Genomic DNA, 25635 nt, shown 5'->3' with positions numbered 1-25635 from the left:
GTTTTCTCAAATCCAGCTTACTTTCTTCATTCAGCATCCTTGTTTGAGCTAACCTTCCTGCCTCATAAGTTTTTTCCAAAATTTGTACCTGGAGGCAGCAGGAGAATAAGTCATGAATGGGTTTTCTCTGTCCCTTCTTGACTATGACTAGAATGAAGAAAGTGACAGCCAGTCCACAAATGTGCCAGGCACTGTCGTAAGTGCTGGGGGAAAGCAGGAGACCAGAAAGAGTTACCACCCTCCTGGAGCTTACTCTGGTGAGCGGGGGTAGACATGAAACATGTCAACAGGTAACCGTTTCAGATAGAAAAGTGCTGTGATCAGGTAACATGGTAGAGAATGACCTGGGGTGACACTTTAGCTGGAATGCCACAGAATGTCTCTGAGAAAAGGTGATCTTTCCACTAACACTGGAGATCTGGGAAAAGAAAGTTTCAAGTTGCGGGCATAGAAAAGTCACAGGCTCTGATATTGGAGCAAGATTGGTTTAAGGAAAGAAAGAAGGCCAACATGGCTGGAACAGGGGATGTGGTAACAAGACTAGCCATAGGTCATAACAAGAAGTTGGGATTTTATTTTTGTTATGAAGGTAAATACAGATTTAAAACAGAAAGGGATGTGACCTGATTTAGGATATTCAAAGCTCATTTTGGCTCCTTTATGGAGAGATAGGCAGGAATGGAGAAGGCAGGGCCCTGGCTAAAAGAATATTATTCCAACAGTCTAGAGGAGATTTTGAGAACTTTGACTAGGATGGTTGAAGTGGGAATTGAGAGAAATGGTCACATTTAACTTGTATTTCTGAGGTGGTTATGACAGGAATTACTCATGGATTGGGTATGGAATGAAAGGGAAAGAAGTTTTTGGTTCGCCTGACTGGAAGGGTAGCTGTGCCATTTACTGAGATGAACAGATCTTGGAGGTTGTGGGGGGTCAGGCGGGTTACAGATAGATCGAGCTATAATTCTGTTTGGGGCGTGCGAAGTTTGAGATCCCTGTCAGATTTCTAAGTCGAGATATCAGAAAAGGCATTTGGACATACGTAGCTGGGGCTCAGGGGAGAGATCTGGGCTGTAGGTGGAAGTTTGAATGTTGTCAGACTCACTCTACCTGTTACTCTGCCCATCGGTGGAGGTGAACTGTATTAGTATGATAAGGCTGCCATGACAGAGTATCACAGACTGGGTGCTCAGACAACAGAAATTTATTTTCTTACAGTTCTGCAGGCTGGGAGTTCAAGATCAAGGTGTTGGTGGGATTGGTTTCTTATGGGGCCTCCCTCCTTGGCTTGTAGATGCCTGTGTCTTCTTCACATGGTCTTCTGTCTGTGTGTGTCTGTCTCCTAATCTCCTCTTTTTGTAAGGACACTGATCAGGGGTGCCTGGGTGGCTCAGACGGTTAGGCGACTGACTTCAGCTCAGGTCATGATCTCACGGTTTGTGAGTTCAAGTCCTGTGTCGGGCTCTGTGCTGACAGCTCAGAGCCTGGAGCCTGTTTCAGATTCTGTGTCTCCCTCTCTCTCTGCCCCTCCCCTACTCTGTCTGTCTCTCTGTCTCAAAAATAAATAAACATTAAAAAAAATATATTTTTTTAATTTATAAGGACATTGATCTTGTTGGATTAGGGCCCACTCTAATGACATCATTTTAATTTGATTACCTCTTTAAAGACCTTATTTCCAAATACAGTCACATACTAAGGTATGGGGGGGTGGTTAGGATTTAGGAGGGACACAATTTATCCCATGACATGGCCTAAGGAGAAAGTACATATAGAAGAGGACCAAAGATAGGTTCTTAGAGCAGCTTTTGAAGGTCACAGAAGCAAGCCAGCAGAGAAGGTGGAGGAGGAGTAGTCTGTGAGGTGGGGGGGAACAGCCTGTGTTTATCTTAGAGGCTGAGAGAAGATGTTTCCAGAAAGACTTGGTCAGCCTGTGGCAAATGGCTGTTAAGATTCCAAGCAAAATGAGAACAGAGAACTGCCCACTGACTTACCATCCCCATTTTATAGATGAGGTTATTCACCTTAAGTTACCCAGCATTCAAATGGCATTCTGACAGCTCTTAGTGCTTCACTGTCTTTCGTCTGCAAAGAGCATCTCAGACACCACCAATAATAGCTGTGCTTTGGTGATTGTAGAGTTGTTTACTGTTGAGCTGTGCTGAAGTGGATGCCAGTTTGCGATAGTGCTTTATTGTGGTGAATGCCGCTATGCGGACAGCCTAGACTGGGGGCTCTTCTGGTTAAAGGGTGGGGGGGGGGGTGGTGTCTCAGAAACTGAGAGTAGAGGGACAGAAAGAACTGGTACTAGGCAGTCTGTGAGTATCTGGCAGTCATGATACCCAAAAGACAAATTTAAAGTAATTAAAAGAAGACCAGGGCTAATTGTGGCTTTTAGTTATTTTGGACAATTTGCTGTGTTAGGTGTTTTTTTGTTCATAGGTTATATATGCTGTAGTTGAAAGAGTACTAGAGAGTTTTTAATCCTGCCTCTACCAGTTAGCTGCCTGACTTGGGCCTGTCGTAGGTTCTTTTTTTTTTTTTTTTTTTTTTAAATTTTTTTTTCAACGTTTTTTATTTATTTTTGGGACAGAGAGAGACAGAGCATGAACGGGGGAGGGGCAGAGAGAGAGGGAGACACAGAATCGAAAATCGAGCCATCAGCCCAGAGCCTGACGCGGGGCTCGAACTCACGAACTGCGAGATCGTGACCTGGCTGAAGTCGGACGCTTAACCGACTGCGCCACCCAGGCGCCCCGTGTCGTAGGTTCTTTCTAAATCTGTTTTCTCCTCTTGAAAGAACAAAGGTGATAAAGACCTTTTTCTGACCTAACCCTTGGGGTTGTTGTAATCACGTAATGTAGGTGAAAACCATTTGTAAGTTGTAAAATGCTATACGAAGATAATGGCTTCTATTATATTTACTAATTTGTGTTTGGTTTATGAATAAAGTATAGAGAAAAACATTGGGCAGATATGTTTGTACCAAATAAGTCTAAAAACTGGTTCAGATATCTGTAAGGACAGCATCAAGTAAGCAAAAGGTGTGGGTAGGCCACACAAAAGAAAATACTCATTGAAAACCAACACAGAAAAGTTGTCACTATTGTACCTGAAGAAGAAAAGTATTTGGTTACAATTTCACAGCTATTAAATTATCTAAAAATGTATCAATCCATAAGGCTTTGGGAAAACTGGTTTATTCATACAATGTTGGAAAATGTTAATTGGTATACTCCCTATGGAAGACAGTGCATAGCAAGAGCTATTAAAGTGCCTATTTCCTTTGATTCCTATACATTTATCATGCTATTAGTAATAAGAAAAAAAAAGTTGTGTATAAGGACATTCATTGCAATGTTATTTGTGACATTAAAAATTGGGAACCATCTCCATATCCTATGATTGGGTAATGATAAACTAATATCAGAACTTAAGGTAGAGTGTGCAACTCTTGATCTTGGGGTTGTGAGTTTGTGCCCCACCTTGGGCATAGAGATTACTGAAAAATAAAATCTTAAAAAAAAAACCAAAACTAATATGGAACCATTAAAAGTAAGGATGAAAGTGATGAAGTGATGAAAAATTCTAAATTATGTTTATAAACATAAAAAGTCGCAGAGGATATAGAATAACAGAAGCATTTGTGGTAAGGAAGTGGGACTACAAATCAGTGTTTATCTTTTAAAAAATGTTTTTACTATTATGCTATTGTTTGTTTTTAGAGTGTGCAAGCAGGGGTGGGGGGCACAGGTGGGGGGAGAGAGAATCTTAAGCAGGCTCCACACTCAGCATGGAGCCCAATACATGGCTCCATCTCATGACCCTGAGATCATGACCTGAACCAAAATCAAGAGTTGGACGCTCAACCAACTGAGCCACCCACACACCCCTATGTTATGGTTTTAATAACAAAAATGTGGCGTATTATAATGAATAACTTTCCTCAAAGTTATCTTGTCTCACTGTACTTGATTCCCATAAACCCTGAAGCCAGTCTCATCATCAGTCATAACTCTGAGACCTGATGCCTCTTAGCAAACTATGGGAAATATTTGTGTTTATAGCTAAGGTCCTAAAATTTTACTTGAAGTTCTGTGGTAATTCTTACACCAGTGATAAATGTAACATGAGATTTCTGTGTAATGGATAAACACTTGGGCCACATGCAACATATTTGTCTCTGGCCAGATAAGATTTGCTAAGTCAGTGATCATGGCTTCACATGTACCTTTCTCTTACAACCTGAGGTGGCTCTCTTAGAGACCCAGAAATAGAGGAAAGCAAAAAGCCAAAAAAAAGCAAGGAAATTTGCTGGGAATATTGAAGAGTACAGAGTTTAAGGAAAGATTATAAGATGGCTAGAGGCAATTAAATAGTCTGGAACATTTTAGTTTGATTTGGAACAAATATAAAGACCCAGCATGAATTAATTTTACTGGATTGTTGCCTGAGATATTAAACCAGATTATATCTATTTCTTCCAGCTTCATAAAATTCTGGGAGATAAGGTGAACAATACTGCTGTAATTGAAAAGCAAGTACTAGAACTTTGGGACAGATTGTATCATTCTTGGTTTGTAAAGGTAAGTTATTAGATGATTTCGATTTTAAACTTATAAAGTCCTTTTATTTTACAGATTCATTGACTAGATACATATTGACTAGATAGATATTAACATTGGATGTCATTTATTGAAATTTGGAAGCTACAGGGTCTTAAACCTCAGGTCACTAAAAGTCAGCTTGAGTTGATGGTTAATCTCCATGGCAGAACCCGCCTGTCACTGTGCTGTATTGTATTCCATCCTCTGTTCATTGTTTTACTTTTTAAAAAATACTTTATTTATTTTTGAGAGAGCAAGCAAGTGGGAGAGGGGCAGAGATGGGAGACAGAGGATCCGAAGCAGGCTCTGCCCAGACAGCAACGAGCCCAATGGAGGGCTTGAACTCCCAAACTGTGAGATCATGACCTTAGCCCGAAGTCAGATGCTCACTGCGTGAGCCACCCAGGCAACCCTCATCTGTTCATTATTTTCAACAGCATCTCATCTCTGTACAGTTGAGATGTAACATAAACCACAGATATAATGTTAATTTTTTAATGGCCACAATAAAAAGCTAAAACAGGTGAAATTAATTCTAAAAATATTTCACTTACATCACTATACCCAATATATTATTGTTTCAGTATATAAGCAGTGGAAGAAAAATCTTAATGCAATATTTTATAGCCTTTTTTTTTTTTCCTATAAGTCTTGGAAATCATATGTATTTCGTACTAATACCACATCTCAGTTTTTGGACTAGCCACATTTGAAGTGCCGATAGCCACATGTACATAGTGGCTACTGTTTTAGATAGTAGAGCTTTAGACATTAAGGACTTGTCTCTTTGAGGAAGGAAAATAGATCCAGAAGTTTGGAGATGTATATTTTTAATCACCCTTACCTGCTACTTGTGCTGATACACTCTTCAGAATTTCTGGCGGAAAATAATACCATTTACCACTAAATTTAAAAACGATGGTTTTGAAAAGCAGCTGGTTGTATGGGGCCATACTGTATACTGCGTTGGCAGGGCCTGTGGACCCTCAGGGGCTGTGCTATGGAAGATGACTATCCAGTGGGGAAGGAGGTAGAGAATGAGATAAGGTGGTAAATTTTGACAGGGTTGATGGTAAGGAGAAGAGCATGTATATATCATCCTTTTAACTTGGGGTAGAAGGGAGGAAAGCTCAATTTCAAGTTTGAGTTGGTTGCATAGTGACCTGTTTTCACTCCTGGGATGAATTGAGGGAAGCCGGCTGGTTTTTGTGAGTTTCAAAGACTGGAGGTTAGAACTAATTGGGGAATCCCTAGGCAGTAATCTGCTGAAGAACTGGTCAATTGGAAAGGTTATATCTATTTTTTCTGCTGACTCTGGGACTTGTGCTTACAAACAGCTTTTTTTCTATGCCTCACCCCTTTTGAGCTTCATTGTATGGCCCAGGGAAGTCAGTGTTTTAGAAGCATAGGTTTGTAAGTAGGTAAGTATGTTGCTTTCTTTCCTAACGCCTAATGTCTTCATTGCATAATGAAGGTTGATATATCACTACGATGTTAGCAAAAGTGTCAGAACAGAAACAAAATGTTAAGAACCTACTTATGTTTCTAATTTTAACCTCACTAGTCATTTTGTTTATTCATATCTCTTTCAATTATTCCTGCATTCTTGTCAATGTATTTCTCTTCCATATGGATGAGTTAGATTTTTCTCCCCATTTTTGTTTCTTTTTCATTTATCCCCCATTTTGTTGAGATATAAATGACATGTAACATTGTTTTAGTTTTTAATGTACTTTATATTCCTCTCTCCCCCTTGCTTTCTTTATCTTGTATGGCAGGTTAATAATTAGGGGAGTGGGATGAGGAAAGAAAGAAAAAAGCAAAAATGGGGACCCCCCCAAAAGGTAGAAGGGCTCAAAAGAGGAAAAAAAGAAAGTAAATGTTGTGTTGGTGTACAATCAATATGTATTGAGAAATGAAGGTTGTTCATAAATGTATTAAAAAGGAAGTGCTTGAGCTCAGCTGACAGGTGGTATCTAGAAGGTATCTAAAGAAGAAGAAAAAATGTATTTCATATTTTAGGTCTTTAGGTAGGGTTCTTAGCTGATTTCTTAAATAATGCAAAGTTTTTCACCTTTGAGTAACTACTCAAGTGCTCAAGTGGACATAAAACAAAATAGAGTATTTATACTTCTTATGCTTTTGGAGATTTCATGTCTGAACCGTTTTATTCCATAGAATGTAACGCATTCTGGAAGGCACAAAGGACACAAGATGCATATAAATCGTCAGAATAGCTGGCTGGGAGACATCCTGGACTGGCAGGATATCGCTTCCTTTGTTCACGAGAACATTGAGACATTTCTTTCGGTAAGAAATAGAATTTTTAGTTAAAGTGGACTTAGAAATAAAAATAGAAATTCTAGTTTCCAGTTTTCTGTGCACACTTAGAGGCCTTTAGTTACCTTGTTTTTAATGCCACAACATTTGCCATTTTGAGAGTTCTAAACGCACTAGAAAGATGTCTAAAGACCATAGGCCTCAGGAGTAGCTCCCCTGGTGCCTTCTCTGTGGTTGAAGAGTAACCGAGAAATGCTGAATCAGGAAGCATATGTGAAGTGTTGTGGGCTCTCAGATTCTGAGATAGGTATCTGTCCCTTAGGCTGACTAGAATGTCGCTGGACCACTAGAGAGAGATCGGCCTTTCTGGTGGGCAAAGTCTTTGGCAGATAGAAATCTGGTTCCACTTACATTAGAGAGACTGGATGTCCTTCAAAGGCTCAGCTTGTTGTTTACCACCCATTTTCCCACCATGCACCACCCACCTCTGCCTTGTTCGCCTAACGGTTGGTCGAAGGCAGCAAGGAACAGCTTGCGGCATTGCTGAAGTTTTAACAACCACTCTTGGTTCAACAGTGTGTTTTATAAAGTGTCCTGGCATGTGGCTTTTCACAGAGATGAGAGGATTTTCTTGTGAATGGACTGGTGACTTTCATCAGTTTAACAAAAGTTGAGGTTTGCAATGCTAGATTTTTTTTTTTTTTTTTAACGATTTTAAGTAATCTCTACAACCAGTGTGGGGCTCAGACTCAACCCTGAGATCAAGAGTTGCACCCTGTACTGGTTGAGCCATCCAGGTGCCCCGCAATGCTAGATTTTTTTTTTAATTTAATTTTTATCAAACTATTAATAGATGACCATAGCAGAGAGTCAATAATAGTTTAAGATTTTCAGTAAAAAAATGACAGTGCCCTGCTTTGTGCTTCTCCACTTCAGTCTCGTTTTCTGGAAACAGCTGTCAATTCTTTTAGCTTTCTCTGGTATTTATCTCTAAATTTCCAAAATAATATTTATACTGGTCTTTCTTGGTTTTGTAATTTTAGGTATTATCTTTTGGTTTCCTAATTTGGAAGATGAAGATAAAGATGTGACTTTGAAGTCCCTCAGTGCTCTCTTCTGTCACCTGTGGGGTTTTCTTACAGCTCTTTCGGTTCCTCCCCCAATCCCTGCACTCACACTTGCCCTTCTTCCCACTCACCTAATACAGCTATCACAGTGTGGAGTTAAATCTAGAAATTCATGTCCTTCAGTTCTAAGAGTTTATGTGTTTGATAATCTGTTTTCTCTAGTCCAGTGGTTGTCAAACTCCTTGGTCTGAGGATTCCAGAGTTTTTGTTTGTTCACGTGGGTTCTCTGGATTATTATTGTATTAGCAGTTAAACCTGAGAACTTTAAAATATTTATCAGTTCACAAAAAATAACATTATATATTAACACATTTTTTGCATCTGCAAAATAACCATTTTCCAAAACAAAAAATGACTCAGTGAGAAGAGTGACTTTCTTTTACTTTTTTGCAAATCTCTTTAATGTCTGGATTCTCATACCTGCTTCTGCATTCAGTCTATTGGAATACATTGTTTTGATCGAAGTATCTGAGGAAAATCCAGCCTCATACAGATACGTAGTTGGAAAAGAGGGGAGTCTTTTAATAGCCTTTTCAGATAATTGTGGCTATTCTTTGATACTACACCAAAACTCAACAAATGGTACTTTTTAAATGTTAATTGCAGTGTGGAATTTGAAACCATATCAATATAAACTTTTTTTGTACTGCCTTACATGGAAGTCCATTGATCTGTCTTGAATAGAAATGGGTCTTTTACTCTTATATGCTTTTGTAATATGCACTGGTCATTTAGACTATTGGTTCACTGATTTTCTGTACATCCTCTAAATATCAACACATTTTCTTATAAAGTATATAAAAAAAATCACATTCTTTAACGTCACTACCTGTCTCATCAGAAAAAAAATCTTAATGCGTCGAAGTCAACCCTTGATCGGATTTTTTATTTCTGCCTATATTCTTGTAATATCCGATAGCTCTCATGGTCTGAACCTTCCTTCCTAATCCCCTTGGGTACACAGAAACGTTACTTGATTGTTGTTGGAGACTACCAGTCTACAATTAATGTCTTCAGTTAATTTCTTAAGAATTGTCACAGAGTATTTCCTATCAGGGTGACCCAGAAACTATTTAAAAACTTTTTTAATAAAAATTCCAAAATGCCAGAAGCCCCCAAAAGAATGCATGTAAAAATCACAAATAAGGGTATTGTTGGTTTGTTTCTTGGAATCAGTGGTATTATTCATCCATTCTTTGTCCCACAAGGTCAAATGGTCAGTCATGCATATTTTTGTAGGCATTGCAAGGCATTTTGAAGATATTATGTAAGGAGTTATTGTAAATGAAACCAGCCTGCAAAGGCTCTCCTGTGAAGACTGAGCTGAGGTTTGCAAGAAATGCCGGGGACAACAAAATACGCCTTTATAAATGATACATTTGAGATAGGAAAGGAATGGATAGGCCTTTCATAGAACAGATGGTGTAACTTGTACATATGACAAAAAACAGAGCTGCTGTTTTGGAAAGGGCACACCAAAATAAAACCAGACGTTAGAGTTCTGGTCCCAGCTCTAGTTCCAATTATTAGCTCCAAGGCCCTTGGGCAAGTTTTAAAACATCTCTGAGCTTCAGTTTGTCTGTCTTTAAAATGAAGTTGGTATCCTCTGCACTGCTTCTCTCACGGGACAGATATTGTCAAGAGGGAATTTAAGTTCCTGAGAAGATAGGAAATGAAAACATCTAGGTGTGCCACAGATATTGTACATCTTCTTCTAGTAGTGTTTAACGTGTATTATAGTAGCATTTAGCATATATTAGTGACCGTTTTAATAACTGATTCTAGTGAATTTACAGGTGATGGATCAAAGGAATTCAGTAGGGTCATCATCTATCTGAAGAAAGATAGTCAGCTGTAGAGCTCTGCCCTTGACCCTATCCTATTTATTGTGATTTTAGTGAAATCATCGAAGTGATACTTTTGTATTTGTAGGTGAATCTAAGTTGGAGATGGCAAGAGGGGAGGCAGCTAATAAGACAAATACTAGAATGTTCATGTCTGCACTAATGATCCTATACAGGTTGCATTCTGGCATATTCTCCTGTAGGTTTTTTTTCTACACATATCATTTTTACATAGTTAAAATCATGCTATATATAAAATTTTTGTTTCCTATGTTTTACTTTTTTTAAGTATGATTTTTTAATGTTTATTTTGGGGAGAGAGACAGAGCATGAGTGGGGGAAGGGCAGAGAGAGAGAAGGAGACACAGAATCTGAAAGCAGGCTCCAGGCTCCAAGCTATCAGCACAGAGCCCAATGTGGGGCTCAAACCCACGAACTGTGAGATCATGACCTGAGCCAAAGTTGGAAACTTAACCAACTGAGCCACCCAGATGCCCCGTTTTCAATTTATAATTATGTCATAAAATGTTTTTCTGTGTTATGATACACATATCTTTAATGGCTACCTGATATGATTTGGAGCTAGATTCACTGTGATTTTCTTAACCATTTTCCTTACTATTCAACATTCAAGTGTTTTCAGATGATAACGTATTTCCCCCCCCATAAAATACTACTCCGTTCTTGTCTTTTCACTTTCTGGTACTAACGCTCTTGTATTGAAAGCAGAGTAGATAGCTGTCGGAACTTCTTTCCTCAGGATTAGTTCTAATGGTTCAGCTTTCCCTCTTCATCAGATCTTAGAGTCTCTGTGGATTGTCATGAGCCGGAACGTGAGCCTGCTTTTCACCACCGTCACCACCCTCCTGACCATCCTCTTCTACAGCGGGACGGCCCTTCTCAATTTTGTGCTATCTCTGGTATGTACATGTAGATAAGAGCATGTTACCTCTCCTTCCTCAGTGAAGCGTTTTCTTGGTTCCATTTGTGTTTCCTTCCTGTAGTTTCCAAATGTGATTTTTTAGGAGATACTGTCCTTTGTTTTGCAGATAATTTTCCTGACCACACTATTTTATCTATTAAGTTCCAGTGATGAGTACTACAAGCCAGTGAAGTGGGTGATAAGCCTGACACCACTATCTCAGCCAGGTCCTTCTTCTAATATTATTGGCCAGTCTGTGGAAGAAGCTATCAGGTAGGGATAAGATTTATGCTATTCTTATTTCCTTTAGACACTGCTTTCTGTGAGAAGCCTGTTTTCAGTCTTGAGCCTTTCTAATCAGTGCAAAACTAGTGACGGACCCTGGTATTTTCAAAATTTTTAATTTCCTTTTGAGAGAATAATGTGAGCAGCGCAAGTTTCGATAAGAAGAAAAATTCAGTTTCGGTATCCTGCTGTCAGCCCTGTGAGCTACAGCCCCCTCACCCCGTGCAGGCTCTTGCTCCCGCCGCAGCTCATGTCGCTTGCTGGGGAGAAACCCCTCTTGTACCACGCATACACCTCCCCCTTCTCTTAGAGCTCAGGAACTGCGGCTTTGTCCCGGGAGAAGAATAAATGGTCTTTCTATTTCTTCCTCTCTCCCTCTGCAGCTGGGCTCTGTGCCCTTTGCGTGAAGTTAGCCTGGAAACTGGAAATGCAAAGATTTTGGTTATTTTTAAGTCATGGGCTGGATGTGCATCACAGGTTCTGGCCAGAAACTTCCCATGTCTTCTGGGGTCCATGTATTGCAGGCTGGGCTTTTGAATGAGATGATTCCTCAACTTTTTTTTCTTCATACGCTCTTTCCAAGTCACTGGCTTCTGCCTTCCTTTTTCCTCTTTGTCATTTCAGGTAGGGAAAGGCCTTTTGCAGCTCAAACCTAGCTCTGCTCCTTCCCTACCCTTTCCTCTTATTGCTTGGGACTTGTTAGAGTTCTACTACATTTTTACTGCGTATGAATAGCTATACCCAAATTAAATCCTCATATCATCCGTTAGAGTTTCTTTTTGTAATAAGTTGTTAGCCAGGTGTTCTTAAACTTATTTTGAATAGTGAATCATTGGTTGGCATTTATGTTTCCACTTATTTTTAAGAAATAGCATTGCTTGGGGGCACCTGGGAGGCTCAGTCAGTCGGTTAAGCATCCAACTCTTGATCTCCGCTGAGCTCATGATCTCACAGTTTGAGTTTGAGCCCTTCATCAGGCTCTGCACTGACAGTGCGGAGTCTGCTTGGGATTCCCTGTCTCCCTCACTCTCTGCCCCTCCTCTGCTCTCTTGTGTGCGCTCACTCTCTCTCTCTCTCTCTCTCTCTCTCTCTCAAGAATAAATAAAATAAAACATGAAAAAATTATTATAAAAAATAGCATTGCTTTGAACTAGTCTTCCACAGAAATCTTGATTTGACTGGATAATTCTCTTTGATCTTGGCTTATTTCTTCATTGTGTTTATTTAATAACTGGTTGAGGATACCATTTTGGTCTCTGAAAAACCTTAGTTACATTCAAATAACACACATGTTCTTGAAATATATTCTTCCTAGAAAGTTTGCTGGGTTTTCTTTCTTTTTCCTACTAGCAAGGCCTGGGTAAAGTCTTCAATATCTTGCTTCCTTTATTAGCCATCAGGTAGAATTTTAAAAATGCCCTTATCCTCTCTGGTGCTCTTGGGTATCCACATGGGGCCATCTATGTAAAGATTCCAAGTTTGGGAGTGCATCATCTACTGTAACAGTTTTCAGGGTGAAGCTATCTTCGGGGAAGTCACTTGCTGGCTTTAGCATTCCTTTTAAGCCTGCACGACCATTGGTTATCATCTTTATTGAGTAAATAAAATGCTGAAAACTCTTAGCAATAAATTCATGTTAGTTTAAGTGACATCTGTCTGGCTTAAAGAAGTTTGTGTAAATAACTCGACCAGAAAGAAAAATAACCTTCAATCTTCCCAGTAGGATGAAACTAGTGAATCAACCTTATCAAAGGCTGACAGAATCCTTTCAGTCAGTGTAACTTAAGCCAAGTCTTACAGAAAAATATCTACCTTGTCCCATTAAGAACTTCAAGAAAGCTGATACTTCATTTTCCTGAAGTAATCTTTATTAGCACTGACTGTTATTCTCACAAAAGCTTTTCTGTTTTTAAATCACAGTTCTTGAGTTTCCTCTTGTTCGGCTTTCTTAGAGTGAACCGCTGGTCAACTGTCCTCTGTCTGTCTGGCATTGAGTCACTTTTGTTTTCATACAAATATGCCAACTCCTTTGTTTTAAACTTAATATTTTAATGTCATCGTTGCTTGGAGTTGGTAAGCGGAGCTGTGACTTGCATGTCGGTCCAGCTGATTGAAAGCACATATCCTTCCGGTATACCACAGTGCCTTCTTCCAGGAGGAGCTGGTTGAGGCAGAAGATGACTTAACTTTGTGGTACTGTTAAGACTGTTTAAATAGTCACATGAGGCTGGCGGCTAAAAAATCAGGTCTTTGGCCCACAAGGGCATTTGAGGTTAGAAAGAGTGTGGTCATCTACAGAGATAAGAAATAAATGCCTTTTTACAAATTAGATTTGCCTTATTTTCTTGGGATTGTACAGACTAAGTATGCACTGTAACAGTAGCCCATGTCTTGGTTCCAAAGCATACTAGTACAAAACCCATTTATTTTATCATGTCTTTTTTTTATTTTTTTATTTTTTTTTTAACGTTTTATTTATTTTTGAGACAGGGAGAGAAGAGCATGAACAGGGGAGGGCCAGAGAGAGGTAGACACAGAATCTGAAACAGGCTCCAGGCTCTGAGCTGTCAGCACAGAGCCCGACGCGGGGCTCGAACTCACGGACTGCGAGATCATGACCTGAGCCGAAGTCGGACGCTTAACCGACTGAGCCACCCAGGCGCCCCATATTTTATCATGTTTTTGTTTTTTTTATTTAAAAAAAATTTTTTTTTTTCAACGTTTATTTATTTTTGGGACAGAGAGAGACAGAGCATGAACGGGGGAGGGGCAGAGAGAGAGGGAGACACAGAATCGGAAACAGGCTCCAGGCTCTGAGCCATCAGCCCAGAGCCCGACGCGGGGCTTGAACTCACGGACCGGGAGATCGTGACCTGGCTGAAGTCGGACGCTTAACCGACTGCGCCACCCAGGCGCCCCTATCATGTTTTTAATATAGGAAAAAGCTTAAACCCTCAGTACCAGAACTGTAATCTTAATGGCTCTCAAAATTGAAAACTACAGTACAGACTAGTTAATTTGTCTGGCCCATTTGTGTAACCACGGCTGTATCACGTTATGTGAATTAAAGATTAGAACTCCAGACGATTTTTAGCAGTCTCCGTGCTTATTGTCTCTTTCTTTCCTGGGTCAAATGCAAGACCTGGAATGTACAGGTTTTATAGAGATGCCTCTGTAGAACCTTCTCACATATGTAAGATAATAGTAAGTTCTAGTTTTAAGAGCTCTTGTCACATTTTTCATTCTGAAGGATTGTGTTCAAGATGGAATATGTTTCTTCACGGACAAAGATTTTAAGAGGAAAAATATTAAACAAGTGTTTATGAAAATGTTATTATACGGTCCTCAGAGGGCACTTCAGTCTACAAATTATCAGTGATCTCAGATTTTATAAACATCAATCATTAGTCATCATCAGTGTTGCAGTCAAGTGGAAATCGTTCAACTCATTTTATATGATCCATCAATAAGTTAAAAGTGGACTTGAAATTGGGAGTTAACTGCATGACCAGGCAGTGGCAGTGTCTTGGCTTTTGAAGCTTTGCCTTATGAAATATGTGGCTACTTGATGATCACCGTCTCGTTGAATTGTTGAACCTCAGTTAGGATTCTCAGATCTGAATAAGTGTTCTTCTAAATTGAATACGTTTGTGTGTTCATTTGGGTTTTCGTTTCATGAATTTTTCAGTTAGTGGCATGCATCTCCTACCCCCAAACCACTTTTGTCCCTTTAGAGCATGTCGTGTCCTGAATGTTTGCATCACATCCTTCTTCCCCGATGCTCCCATTCTGCTTGCTCTGGTGGAGATATTGCACATTACTAAGTTGCATGTTGTCACGGCCTCAGTGCAATTTAGTGTGTGTGATATTTTCACATGAGTGCATGCACACGGGTATGGCTCTTGCTTGTGGGATTACAGGTTTTCAGTGCCAGTGGGTGGGAGTCTTACTTAGGAATTAGATGGGAGAATGTATGTACTGAGTTTTTTTTTAATTTGGAAAATGAATGTACTTTTCACCTCTATCCCTCCAACTATGGAGAATTAAAGGTATTGGGTAAAAAAAAAAAAAAAAAAAAAAAAAAAATCAGTGCTGATCATTCAGTAATTCCGTATTTCCATTTTTGACTTTAAACAAATATTCGTTGCAAAGAAATTCTCATGAATCTAAGGTTATAAACATTTGTTTAAATTAAAATGTGTAAGGAAGAGTTTAAAGCTGTTAAGAGTGTATTTTCATTTATTCGAAGAGATAGCTCTCCTAACACTGGAATAGAGTGACATAATCTCTTATGCATATTTGGGAAAATCATATTAGCTGGAGTTCTTCAATAATAACCAACTCAGTAAAAAGAATGCCTTTTTAACCTACTTGATTAAAGATTGGTCTAATAATTCTAAACCTTTACATCAAGTTTCCAAGGGAATGACCTTAAGAAACTTTGTCTTGTATTTAGTTTCTCATTGTGATGCTTTAAAGAATTGCTAAATTAATTTTAATAGCCTTATAATAGAACTAGTGTTGAGATACAAATGTTTGCTATTTGCCTATATACTGTTCACTTTTTAGTTAGAGTAAGCATCCATTATCAGCAGGCACTGTCAAAGACACAAAACCATGTAGTAATGATATAAAAACATTGAATTAATATTTCTACTGCCAAGGATTCCAGATGATTTAATGTGATGCCACTGTTGTACCCTTCTGTGTGTGACTGTGACTCACTGTTTTTCCCGGTGGGGATGGAAGGTTTCCGCAGAAGCGGCTTCTCCCTGTGCTTCTCAGCAGCATGCTAGGTCTGTGCGTACAGCATGACCTTCCCTTCTGGAACAGGGAAATCCAGTGTCAACCAGGTTTCTGTGCTTTTTACTGTGTGGAGCTGGGTCTCTGGGACAGATGAACCCGGAAAGGGTGGGAGATGTAACTTCAAGAGAGGTTAGGTAGTAATGAAAAGAGCTGGGGGATACTATGTACGATTGGTAATTTTATATGCTGTGTTTCTGGAAGCCGGCCTGCCCTCTCTACTACCTGGCCTTCTCTTGAGGGGCAGTACAGAACATTGGTAAGGTGATGCTTGTTGTTGTTGCCTGAGGGAACAATAATCTGATAGCCTTCCTAGTTGACCTTTAGAAAGAAAAGAGGGCAGAACCAGTGTAATGAAATGTTGGGAGCAGGCAGAATTTGATTTTGGATTCTTTCCTTTCTTTCCTTCTTACTTAGACACGTGAACGCTACCTGTCTATTGGTTTAGAGTCCTGTATCCTCTGAGGGCATAGAGCTCCTTGACTGTGGCTTATCATTCTCCCCAACCCCCTCCTTGCTTCAAATCGCGTTCCAGCAAAAGCAGATCATCTGATCAAATCCTGGGTTGTCTGGCCAGTTTTCTCCTTTTAGAAAAGTAACAACAAACCCATTTTTCTTTTCTTTTTTTTAAGCTTCCTCGCCATCTCTCTTCCCAAGAACACCCCTTTGGTCAGAATTGAGAGTGGGCTAAGAGTTGAAGGAAAGTATTAGCAAACTTGTAAGAGTTAAGTTTCATCTTAGAGTTTGTAAAGAGTGAGGAGAGAGCTGGTTAAGAACTAAATCTTTTTTTTTCAACGTTTATTTATTTTTGGGACAGAGAGAGACAGAGCATGAACGGGGGAGGGGCAGAGAGAGAGGGAGACACAGAATCGGAAACAGGCTCCAGGCTCTGAGCCATCAGCCCAGAGCCCGACGCGGGGCTCGAACTCACGGACCGCGAGATCGTGACCTGGCTGAAGTCGGACGCTTAACCGACTGCGCCACCCAGGCGCCCCAAGAACTAAATCTTAACCAAGCGCTTGAAACCAGTTCAAGCCCCTGGTGCAGAGAAGTTAGATATACAGTTGACTCCTGCATAATGTGGGGGTTAAGAGACACCAGCACCCTACACTGCCAAAAATCCACATAGGACTTTTGACTCTCCAGAAAGTTAACTGCTAATAGCTTACTGTTGACTAGAAACCTTACTTATAAGCAGTCAGTTAAAGCATACTTTGTATGTTGTTCTTATTGTATACTGTATTCTTAGTTTAGTAAGCCAGAGAAAAGAATATGTTATTAAGAGAATCATAAGAGAAAATACATTTTTTTAAGTTTGTTTATTTTGAGAGAGAAAGAGAGAGAGAGAGAGAGAGAGAGAGAGAGAGACAGTGTGAGTGGGGGAGGGGCAGAGAGAGGGAGAGAGAGGGAATCCCAAGCAGGCTCCATGCTGCCAGCAGAGCCTGATGTGGGGCTTGAACCCACAAAGCTGTCAGATCATGACCTGAACCCAAACCAAGAGTTGGATGCTTAACTGACTGAGCCACCCAGGTGCCCTGAAAATACATTTTTAATACCATATCAAAAAAAAAAATCCGCATGTAAGTGGACTAGTGTAGTTCAAATGTGTTGTTTAAGGATCAGTCATACAGTTGTATAAACGAGGCATGGACACACGTCTTTAGTACCGTACAGTATAAATGCACAATAGTGTTTATTAGGGGAAAACTTAGACAAAGACTGATTGTGAATGAATTTGGAATTTTTATTCACAGAGAGGTATGTTTAGGGACCCCCGTTGGATTGGATGTCCTGTAGCCTGCCTTCCAGTTGAAGGGAACCCTGCCCTTTATGGCTCTGTGTATAATAGATAGGACTGTCTAACGGTGGAAGCTTTCTGAATGAGGATTGTTAGAAAGCGGGGAGCTTCCACCTCTGTGGCTGGTGTCAGTTCCATCCCTTGAGCTACATCAGACCTGCTAAGCCAGCTCAACTGAGCTACCAAAACATGGAAGAAAAGAGCATCCAGTGTCTTCTGAATTTGATTCTGTTAAATTGCTGAGTGCTGGGAAAGCCTGGAGATGCAGTTGGAGAATAATGTCAATGAGTTTTGAAGAATCACTGGAAAAAAAGAGGTCCCAGAAGACTGAGCACAGGCAAACACTCTATTCAAGAGAGAGGATTGAAGTAGACAGTAGAGGAAGACTAATGTTACATACCTATTATAGCCTGATGAATTTGATGCAGATTGTCCTGTAAATTTCCATAGTAGATGCTTGATCATATGGTTGTGAATAGTTACAAAGGGAAGGGTAATTTCCAGTGGCACCATGCATTCACCTGGCACGGGTCATATGTAACCACCCTTAGAAAAATGCCACAAGCCAGAGCTTTTGTGATTTTTACAAGAGATTTGGTGAAGTATATCATAGTGTCTTTCCTGGATGGCAAGATAGAAGAATGCTTACTGAATTTGAATATCTAAAAAGTGTTGATTAATGGATTGACATCATTGAATGAATGAAATGAGAGAATGATCTTTTATTGATATTATTATAAGGAATAAATACGCCTGCATTGATTAAACTAGTGATTTCTGGTAACCCGTTCAAACTGTACTGTGTATGCCATTAATTTTGTGTCAAATGAAGTTGTGTTAGATTATGAAAATGAACAATTCCCAGTCTCTGAATTTCAGGTTCCAAAGAACCTGAGAGATGAGTGATTATACACTCAGTATTTTGGATTTTTGCTCCGGTAGCTTCATCGGTACCTTATAATTTAAAAAACTTAAGTCTAAAACTTTGTGGTATGCTACTTTCACTCTCAGCTTTGCTGTACCCTGCACCCCTTTAGCACGTAGCAAAGATTGGTTTTCTTCCAAAAACCGCCAGGAGAAAAGAGAAAGTTACCACGTGTGTTATTTTTAGCCTTACTACATGCTACCTGGTAATAGTGACACAATTCTCTGAAAGCACCAACTTAATTGCGTGCTTACTGTGCAACAGTCACTAAGCTTACCACTTGAGTTGCAGTGTTAATGTCCATCATACCGTTATGAAGTGAATGCTTGCCATAATGCCAACATTATGAAGTTAAATGTTATCTCTATTTGACAGTTAGGAAGAGTGAAGCTCAGAGAAGTTGTACAGTTTTGAAGATCATGCCACACTAATCAGTGATAGAATGGGATTCCAGAGCAGTGGGTGACAGAGCCAGAGCTCTTGTGGCCCCGTTGCCCTGTTCTTCCTGCCGGATCCATGTCCTGTTTGCCTTCACTAACGTTTCTCATTTATGAGTGCGTTCTTGACTGTTTGCTTCCTCAACACTCTTACGTTTCATTCATATGTTCCTTCTGTGAGCGGTCTCCTAACCTCCAGGCCAATGGCCTTCACTTCTGTCCCTTCTTTTGTCCATCCTCTACACTGACATATGCTGAGTACCCACTGTGCCAAACCCTGACTTACACATTTTGCATGTATTATTTCATTGATCCCCTGTCTGGTCCCCTCATTCACCCAGGAAAGAGTCCGCTGGTCAGAAATCAAGAAAATCTTTTAAACTGGGAGTGTAGTTCATGTTTTTTTTTTTAATGAAGGCTGGAAAAAGAATAAAAAATGAGGGCCTGAGTTATTCTCAAGTGAAAAGGCAATAACGACCCTCTTGAAATTGTTGGATCTGTGCACTAGATCACTCGGATGTACTAGCTCCCACGATAGGCATCCACCTGACTAAAAGCCAGTGCGTTGGGTGTGGAGTGGGTCATAGAGTTCTACGTAGCGTTGCACCAGCAAGGCACAGACACACACATTGTGGCCGCCACATGTGGCCTGTTGCATCTTTCATTGCTGCTCTGTTCCTCTCCCCTTTCCCCATGTTCTACTTCTATTTTCCAGAACGTTTCACTCTAGTACGGTGATTAGGACCCCAGTTTGCCTTGGGATGGGTATACTGAACCTTAGTCCCCTTTTGGAAGTGGTCAGCTAGGATAGCCACTATCGAATAATGGCCCTGGCCAGAGCCAGATGCAGGTGTCATGCAGCTGCCCAGGCTTCTCTTGGTGGTCTCTTGGCCTTGAGGACAATTAAGTACATGTTTGTCCTGTAGGTGCATATCTTCGTAATATAGAATAGGAATCTGGATACCAAAAATACATCTTCATCCAACATCTTGACCTTTAGTGAGTTGGGTGACTGGATTTGGAGTTAGTGTACCAGAGTGATCTAGTACACCGATCCAACAATTCCCAGAAGAGTTTTCTCGCCTTTTAACTGTGACTGGCTCAGTACCATTCCTCCCACCCTCACCCTCATTTTGATCTTTCTTCTTCTTTTTCTTTTTTAGAGAAAAGATTTTAACAGATTTACCTGATTTTGACCAAGAGTCAGTCTCTCTCTCTCTCTCTCTCTCTTTTTAAAGTTTATTTGAGAGAGAGAGTGTGCACAAATGGGGAAGGGAGCAGAGGGAGAAAGAAAGAATGAATCCCAAGCAGGCTCCTTGTAGAGCCTGACATGGTGCTCAAACCCACAAACTGTGAGATCATGGCCTGAGCCAAAACCAAGAGTCGAATGTTTAACTGACTGAGCCACCCAAGTGCCCCAAGCGTCTCTTTTCCAGATGAATCAGAGGCACCAGCAAGGAGTCAATGGAACGACATAGACAAAGCATGTAACGCAGTGCTTGGCTCATACTGGATTGTGTTAGTTTCTGATTGTAGCTCTAACATTACCATAAGCTTAGTGGCTTAAACCACATAGATTTTTTTTTATCTGACAGTTCTAGAGGTCAGAAGGCCTAAAATTAGACTGTCAGCAGGCCTGCGTTCTTTCTGGAAGCTTTATGGGAGAATCGGTTTCCTTGCCCTTTCCAGCCTCTGGAGGCTGCCTGCACTCCTTGGCTTGTGGTCCTTCATGTTCAAAGCTGGCAATGTAGTGTCTTCAAATATCTCCTTCTCTCTGACTTCTGCTTTTGTCCTCATGTCTCCTTCTGTAACTCTGACTCTCCTACATCCCTCTTTTTATAATTTTTTTTTTTTACTGGGATAAAATGCATACACATGAAATTCACCATTTTAACCATTTTAAAGTGTACAATTCAGTGGTTTTAATATATTCACAATTTGTGCATCCATCACCTCTGTCTTATATCAGCCACCTCCCTCTTATCAGGACTTGTGTAATTACATTGTGCCAATCCAGTAATCCAGGATAATCGCCTTGATCTCACAATGCTTACTTAGCTCAGTCACATCTGCAAAGTCCCATTTGCCAAATAAGGTAACATATTCATAGGGCCTGGGCATGGATATAGACATTTTTGTGGGGCTGTTACTCAATTTACTACATGGGGTACTTAGCAAACATTAGTGTCTCTTGACCTTACCTTCTTTTTTTTTTTTTTCCCAACGTTTATTCATTTTTGGGACAGAGAGAGACAGAGCATGAATGGGGGAGGGGCAGAGAGAGAGGGGGACACAGAATCGGAAACAGGCTCCAGGCTCTGAGCCATCAGCCCAGAGCCCGACGCGGGGCTCGAACTCACGGACCGCGAGATCGTGACCTGGGTGAAGTCGGACGCTTAACCGACTGTGCCACCCAGGCGCCCCGTTGACCTTACCTTCTTATTTCAGGAACACTCAGCTCTTACACTACAACTTTCTAGAGTCTTCATCATCAGAATACTCTGAGCATCAATGTAACATACTGATCTCAAGAAATAGTAAATACCATAGCACCAAAAATAGTTACTGTTTATTGGGCACCTAGTGTACCACTGGGTCACTTAGTAGGGGCTTCAGATGCATTGTCATTTAGCTTTTCACGAGCTGAATTGCTCTTTCTGCCAGTATCCACCCCCATAATACTCTAAATATTAAATTTAGCCTCACATCTTGGGGAGATGTGGTATAATATAGCAGGCAGTGACTTCTGGCTGATTGTCCATGGACTCTACACTTTCTTTGAATTGAGAGATGAAAGGAATTGCTGGTGTTTCTTATAAAATTAAAACATACCGTATGACCCAGCATCTCCATTTCTAGGTATTTACTGAAACGCAATGAAGGTGTATGTCCATGCAAAGACTTCTGCTCAAGTGTTCATAGCAACATTATTCACAGTAGCTCCAAACTGGAAAAACCCAAATGTCCATCAGCTGGTGATTACATAATCTAATTGTGCTATATCCAAATAATGGACTACTCAGCAGTTAAAGAGGAACAAAGTGCTGATAACCATGTGGGTGAATCTCAAAATATTGAACGAGATTAAAGAAACCCAACACAAAAGCTACATAATGAAAGTGTGAATGTCCTTGACACTCCTGAACTATACACTTAAAAATGGTTAAATGGCAAATTGCTTGGTATGTATATTTTACCACAATTTTTAAAAAAACTGCATAATGTGGGGTGCCTGGGTGGCTCAATCCATTAAGCGTCCAACTTTGACTCAGGTTATGATCTCCCCGGTTCGTGGGTTCGAGCCCCCGCGTCTGGCTCTGTGCTGACAGCTCAGAGCCTGGAGCCTGCTTCGGATTCTGTGTCTCCCTCTCTCTACCCCTCCCCTGCTCATGCTCTGTCTCTTTCTGTCTGTCAAAAATAAATAAATGTTTAAAAAAACAGGGGCGCCTGGGTGGCGCAGTCGGTTAAGTGTCCGACTTCAGCCAGGTCATGATCTCGCGGTCCGTGAGTTTGAGCCCCGCGTCAGGCTCTGGGCTGATGGCTCAGAGCCTGGAGCCTGTTTCCGATTCTGTGTCTCCCTCTCTCTCTGCCCCTCCCCCATTCATGCTCTGTCTCTCTCTGTCCCAAAAAAATAAATAAATGTTGAAAAAAAAATTAAAAAAAAAAAATAAAAATAAATAAAAAAACTGCATAATGTATGATTATGTTCATATGAAATTCTAGAAAAGGCAAAACCATTGTGGCAGAAAGCATATCTAGTTGATGTCAGGGATCAGGATTCAGGAGGGATAGACTGTCAAAGGGCATGAGGGAACGTTTTGAGGTGACAGAAGTGTTCTATATCTTGATTGTGATGATGGTTACACAACTGTACACATTTGCCAAAATTTGTTGAATTTTATTGTTTGTAAATTATAGTTCAGTAAAGCTGATGAAAAAAGAAAAAAATGCTAGGAATTTGATGGAGCTAAAAAAAATTCTGTCTACTAGTAAATTGTTAGAAGATTTTTCTTTGCTGTTTTATAAAAACCTTGTGTACCAGATCATAAGTAATAAGATAGAGGGGAATGCCTTGCCTTTTCATCCTTCATTGGGTTACATGAAAATGTTTAGTAACTGTAAACAGCATGGGATGCATTTAGGATCCACAAAATTACTTGCGAGTTGCCTTAGTGAGAATGTTACAGCAATCAGTATTCCCAGAGGTAAAGAAGAAGGGAGATTGTGTGCTGTTTCCTAGAAGTGGTCCCTTTTGGATTGAGTTTTGCCTACGTGCCACCCAGAGGGGGAGATTCAGTTGCAATATTTTGTTGCACCTTTGATGTCAACTTCATTTTGGCTTAAGAGTTTTTGAATAACATGAGGTTGGTGAAAAAATTTTTGAATAACATTAAGGTTGGTGAAAACATCTATCTTCTGTCATTGACCTCCCCAGTTCTGTTCCAATTCTGTACTTTTTTTCCTTAGACGTTATTCTTATTAATCTCCCTGGGGTATTTGACCTTAATATCATTCCCTCTTTCTCAAAAGCTTCTTTCTCGTTTGGTCTCTTGGAATACTACACTCTAGTGATTTTTCTCCCTACTGCAGAAGTGATTTCATGATCTCTTTGGCTGGTGTATTTTTGTCCTTAGGTCCCCTGTGGGAATGCAGCCCATTGCCCCATTTTTCTCCAGGTTTGCCCCTGGGGATATCTTCTCCTTTCCTATGATTCATCTCTTCTGGCACATCTCAAAGTTTTTGTCCCAAGTTCTCCATTGACTTTGTCTTTTATTTCCAGCTACCTCAAGGGTATTTTCATCATCCTTATTTCTTGCCATTGCCCAAACCAAATGTATTCCCTTATCTCCCGTGTCTTCACTCATTCTGGGCTTTTCCATGTCTTTGAGACACTGCCATTCTCTCCCCCTCAGGTTTAAAACCTGAAGCTCTGCTAGTTTCTCTTTTTCCTCCGTCTCCTATTCAGTTCAGATCTTTTCTGTTTCCTCTGGGCTCTCTCCCTTCCTCTCGGTCTTTTTGATACGACTTTAATCTGCATCTTTTTGTCAGAGGCACATGGCAACCCCATATTCTTGAGTGAAAGCTGCTGGTCAGGATGACGAAGAAGGTTTCACAATTTGGGGAGCCACCGTGTCACCAAATCCATGTGTCAGAACCCTGTTACAATGACTAAATCACTAGGTTGGCTTTGCTCTTACAGCACATCTCTTGGAATGCTTTGGAAAAGCTTATCGTTTCCTTTTGTGTGTACAGTGTCCCCTTTGCTGCCACGTTCCCTGATTTTTTTTAATTATAGACAGCTTTTCCTTCTCTCATGAGTATATGACCCTGCTTCCCCTGTACCCCCCAGAGTCCTGGTTTTGTAATTTTATGATACCTTTGGCATCATAAACTTATGGTTTGCTGCCTTTGTGTTCTCTCTGAGCAGTTCCTTATTACTCTTCACACAACACTACCTTAATCTTCCAGCTGGAAACCAAAGCTGAAGCACCTGCTATTGCAGATTTTCATGTACTTTGTTCCTACTAATCACCAACTATGTGGATCTGTTTTTACCCCTTTTGTGTTTTCCTCTCTCATTTTACTTGGGAGGTAATAAGATTTTCTTTTTCTTCCATAAATTCTCTCCCAATAACCTGCATTCTTTGATAGCATTTGTAGAAGTTACTCTGTAGGCTTGGTTGCAGAGTTGAAGGAATGTGGGAAAACTTTGTTAATAAGAGGAGACCCATGAAATGCAGGTTAAATTCTCTTGCACTTGTCTTCAAAGGGGAGGGTTGGCCACAGATTTCTTAGAGTTTATGTCCTCGGAAATAAGAGAGTCATACTTACTTTTTATTTTCCATTTATTTTGGTGGTGGAAGATGTGCTTCAGAGGTGAAAAGTTGATTAATTATTTCAGCGAGCAGGGTATTTTAAGGTGTTTCATTTCAGTTATTTTTTTCATCAGAGAAATTTACTAAACTTGTTCTGGGGTTTTAAAATAAAGGCTTTATGTTTCTTTGAAATAAAAATGCAAAGGGCATTCTCAGGCCATTGGAAAAATTGAAGTTGTTATCAGATTTGGAATGAAGTAGCCAGAGGCCTGGAACAACTTCCGTTTTTGCATCGCAATGTGATACTGTGTTTATTTACTTTCCCTTTTATCTTTGGGTATTCTAGAGGGGTGTTTGATGCTTCCCTCAAAATGGCTGGCTTCTACGGATTGTACACTTGGCTGACTCATACTATATTTGGCATCAATATTGTCTTCATACCATCAGGTAACGATAGTATCCTAACTTCCCCTGTCCTCTATTTAAGGAAAATGAAGCCATTTTACGTACGTTGGGAAATGTCATCTTCCTCAAATTTAAAATACTAAATTTTGAGATGTAATCTAGTCTAGATTAGGAGCAGAAGTATGATTTGTAATGTTTATTTATGCTGTATCTCCAGTAGCTAGAATGATACCCAGCACTTAGAAAGCACTGCATAAGGGGCACCTGGGTGGCTCAGTTGATTAAGCCTCCGACTTCAGCTCAGGTCATGATCTCACAGTCCGTCTTGAGTTCAAGCCCTGCATCAGGCTCTGTGCTGATAGCTGGGAGCCTGGAGCCTGCTTCAG

The 25635-nt window shown here is 40.3% G+C and overlaps 1 protein-coding gene across 6 annotated transcripts in view; it reads left to right on the top strand.

The window, feature by feature from the left end:
* TMEM245 (transmembrane protein 245) overlaps nt 1-25635 on the top strand; it is a 103106-nt gene that overhangs the window by 54773 nt on the left and 22698 nt on the right. For 5 of the 6 annotated variants that reach the window (XM_086683650.1, XM_086683651.1, XM_086683652.1 and 2 more), the window contains 5 exons: nt 4488-4586; nt 6786-6917; nt 10656-10778; nt 10908-11053; nt 25191-25291. In XM_086683650.1, the coding sequence (XP_086539776.1) occupies nt 4488-4586; nt 6786-6917; nt 10656-10778; nt 10908-11053; nt 25191-25291 (601 nt within the window). Of the gene's footprint in view, nt 1-4487; nt 4587-6785; nt 6918-10655; nt 10779-10907; nt 11054-25190; nt 25292-25635 lie in introns of those variants that run through there. The other variant, XM_086683653.1, reaches the window with a different exon arrangement.

Source organism: Puma concolor, chromosome D4 (genome assembly GCF_028749965.1).
Source record: "Puma concolor isolate L17-30 chromosome D4, mPumCon1.1.hap2, whole genome shotgun sequence".
NCBI lineage: Eukaryota > Metazoa > Chordata > Mammalia > Carnivora > Felidae > Puma > Puma concolor.
The sequence above is the reverse complement of the archived record's forward strand: the minus strand, read 5'-3'. Positions and strand labels throughout refer to the sequence as shown.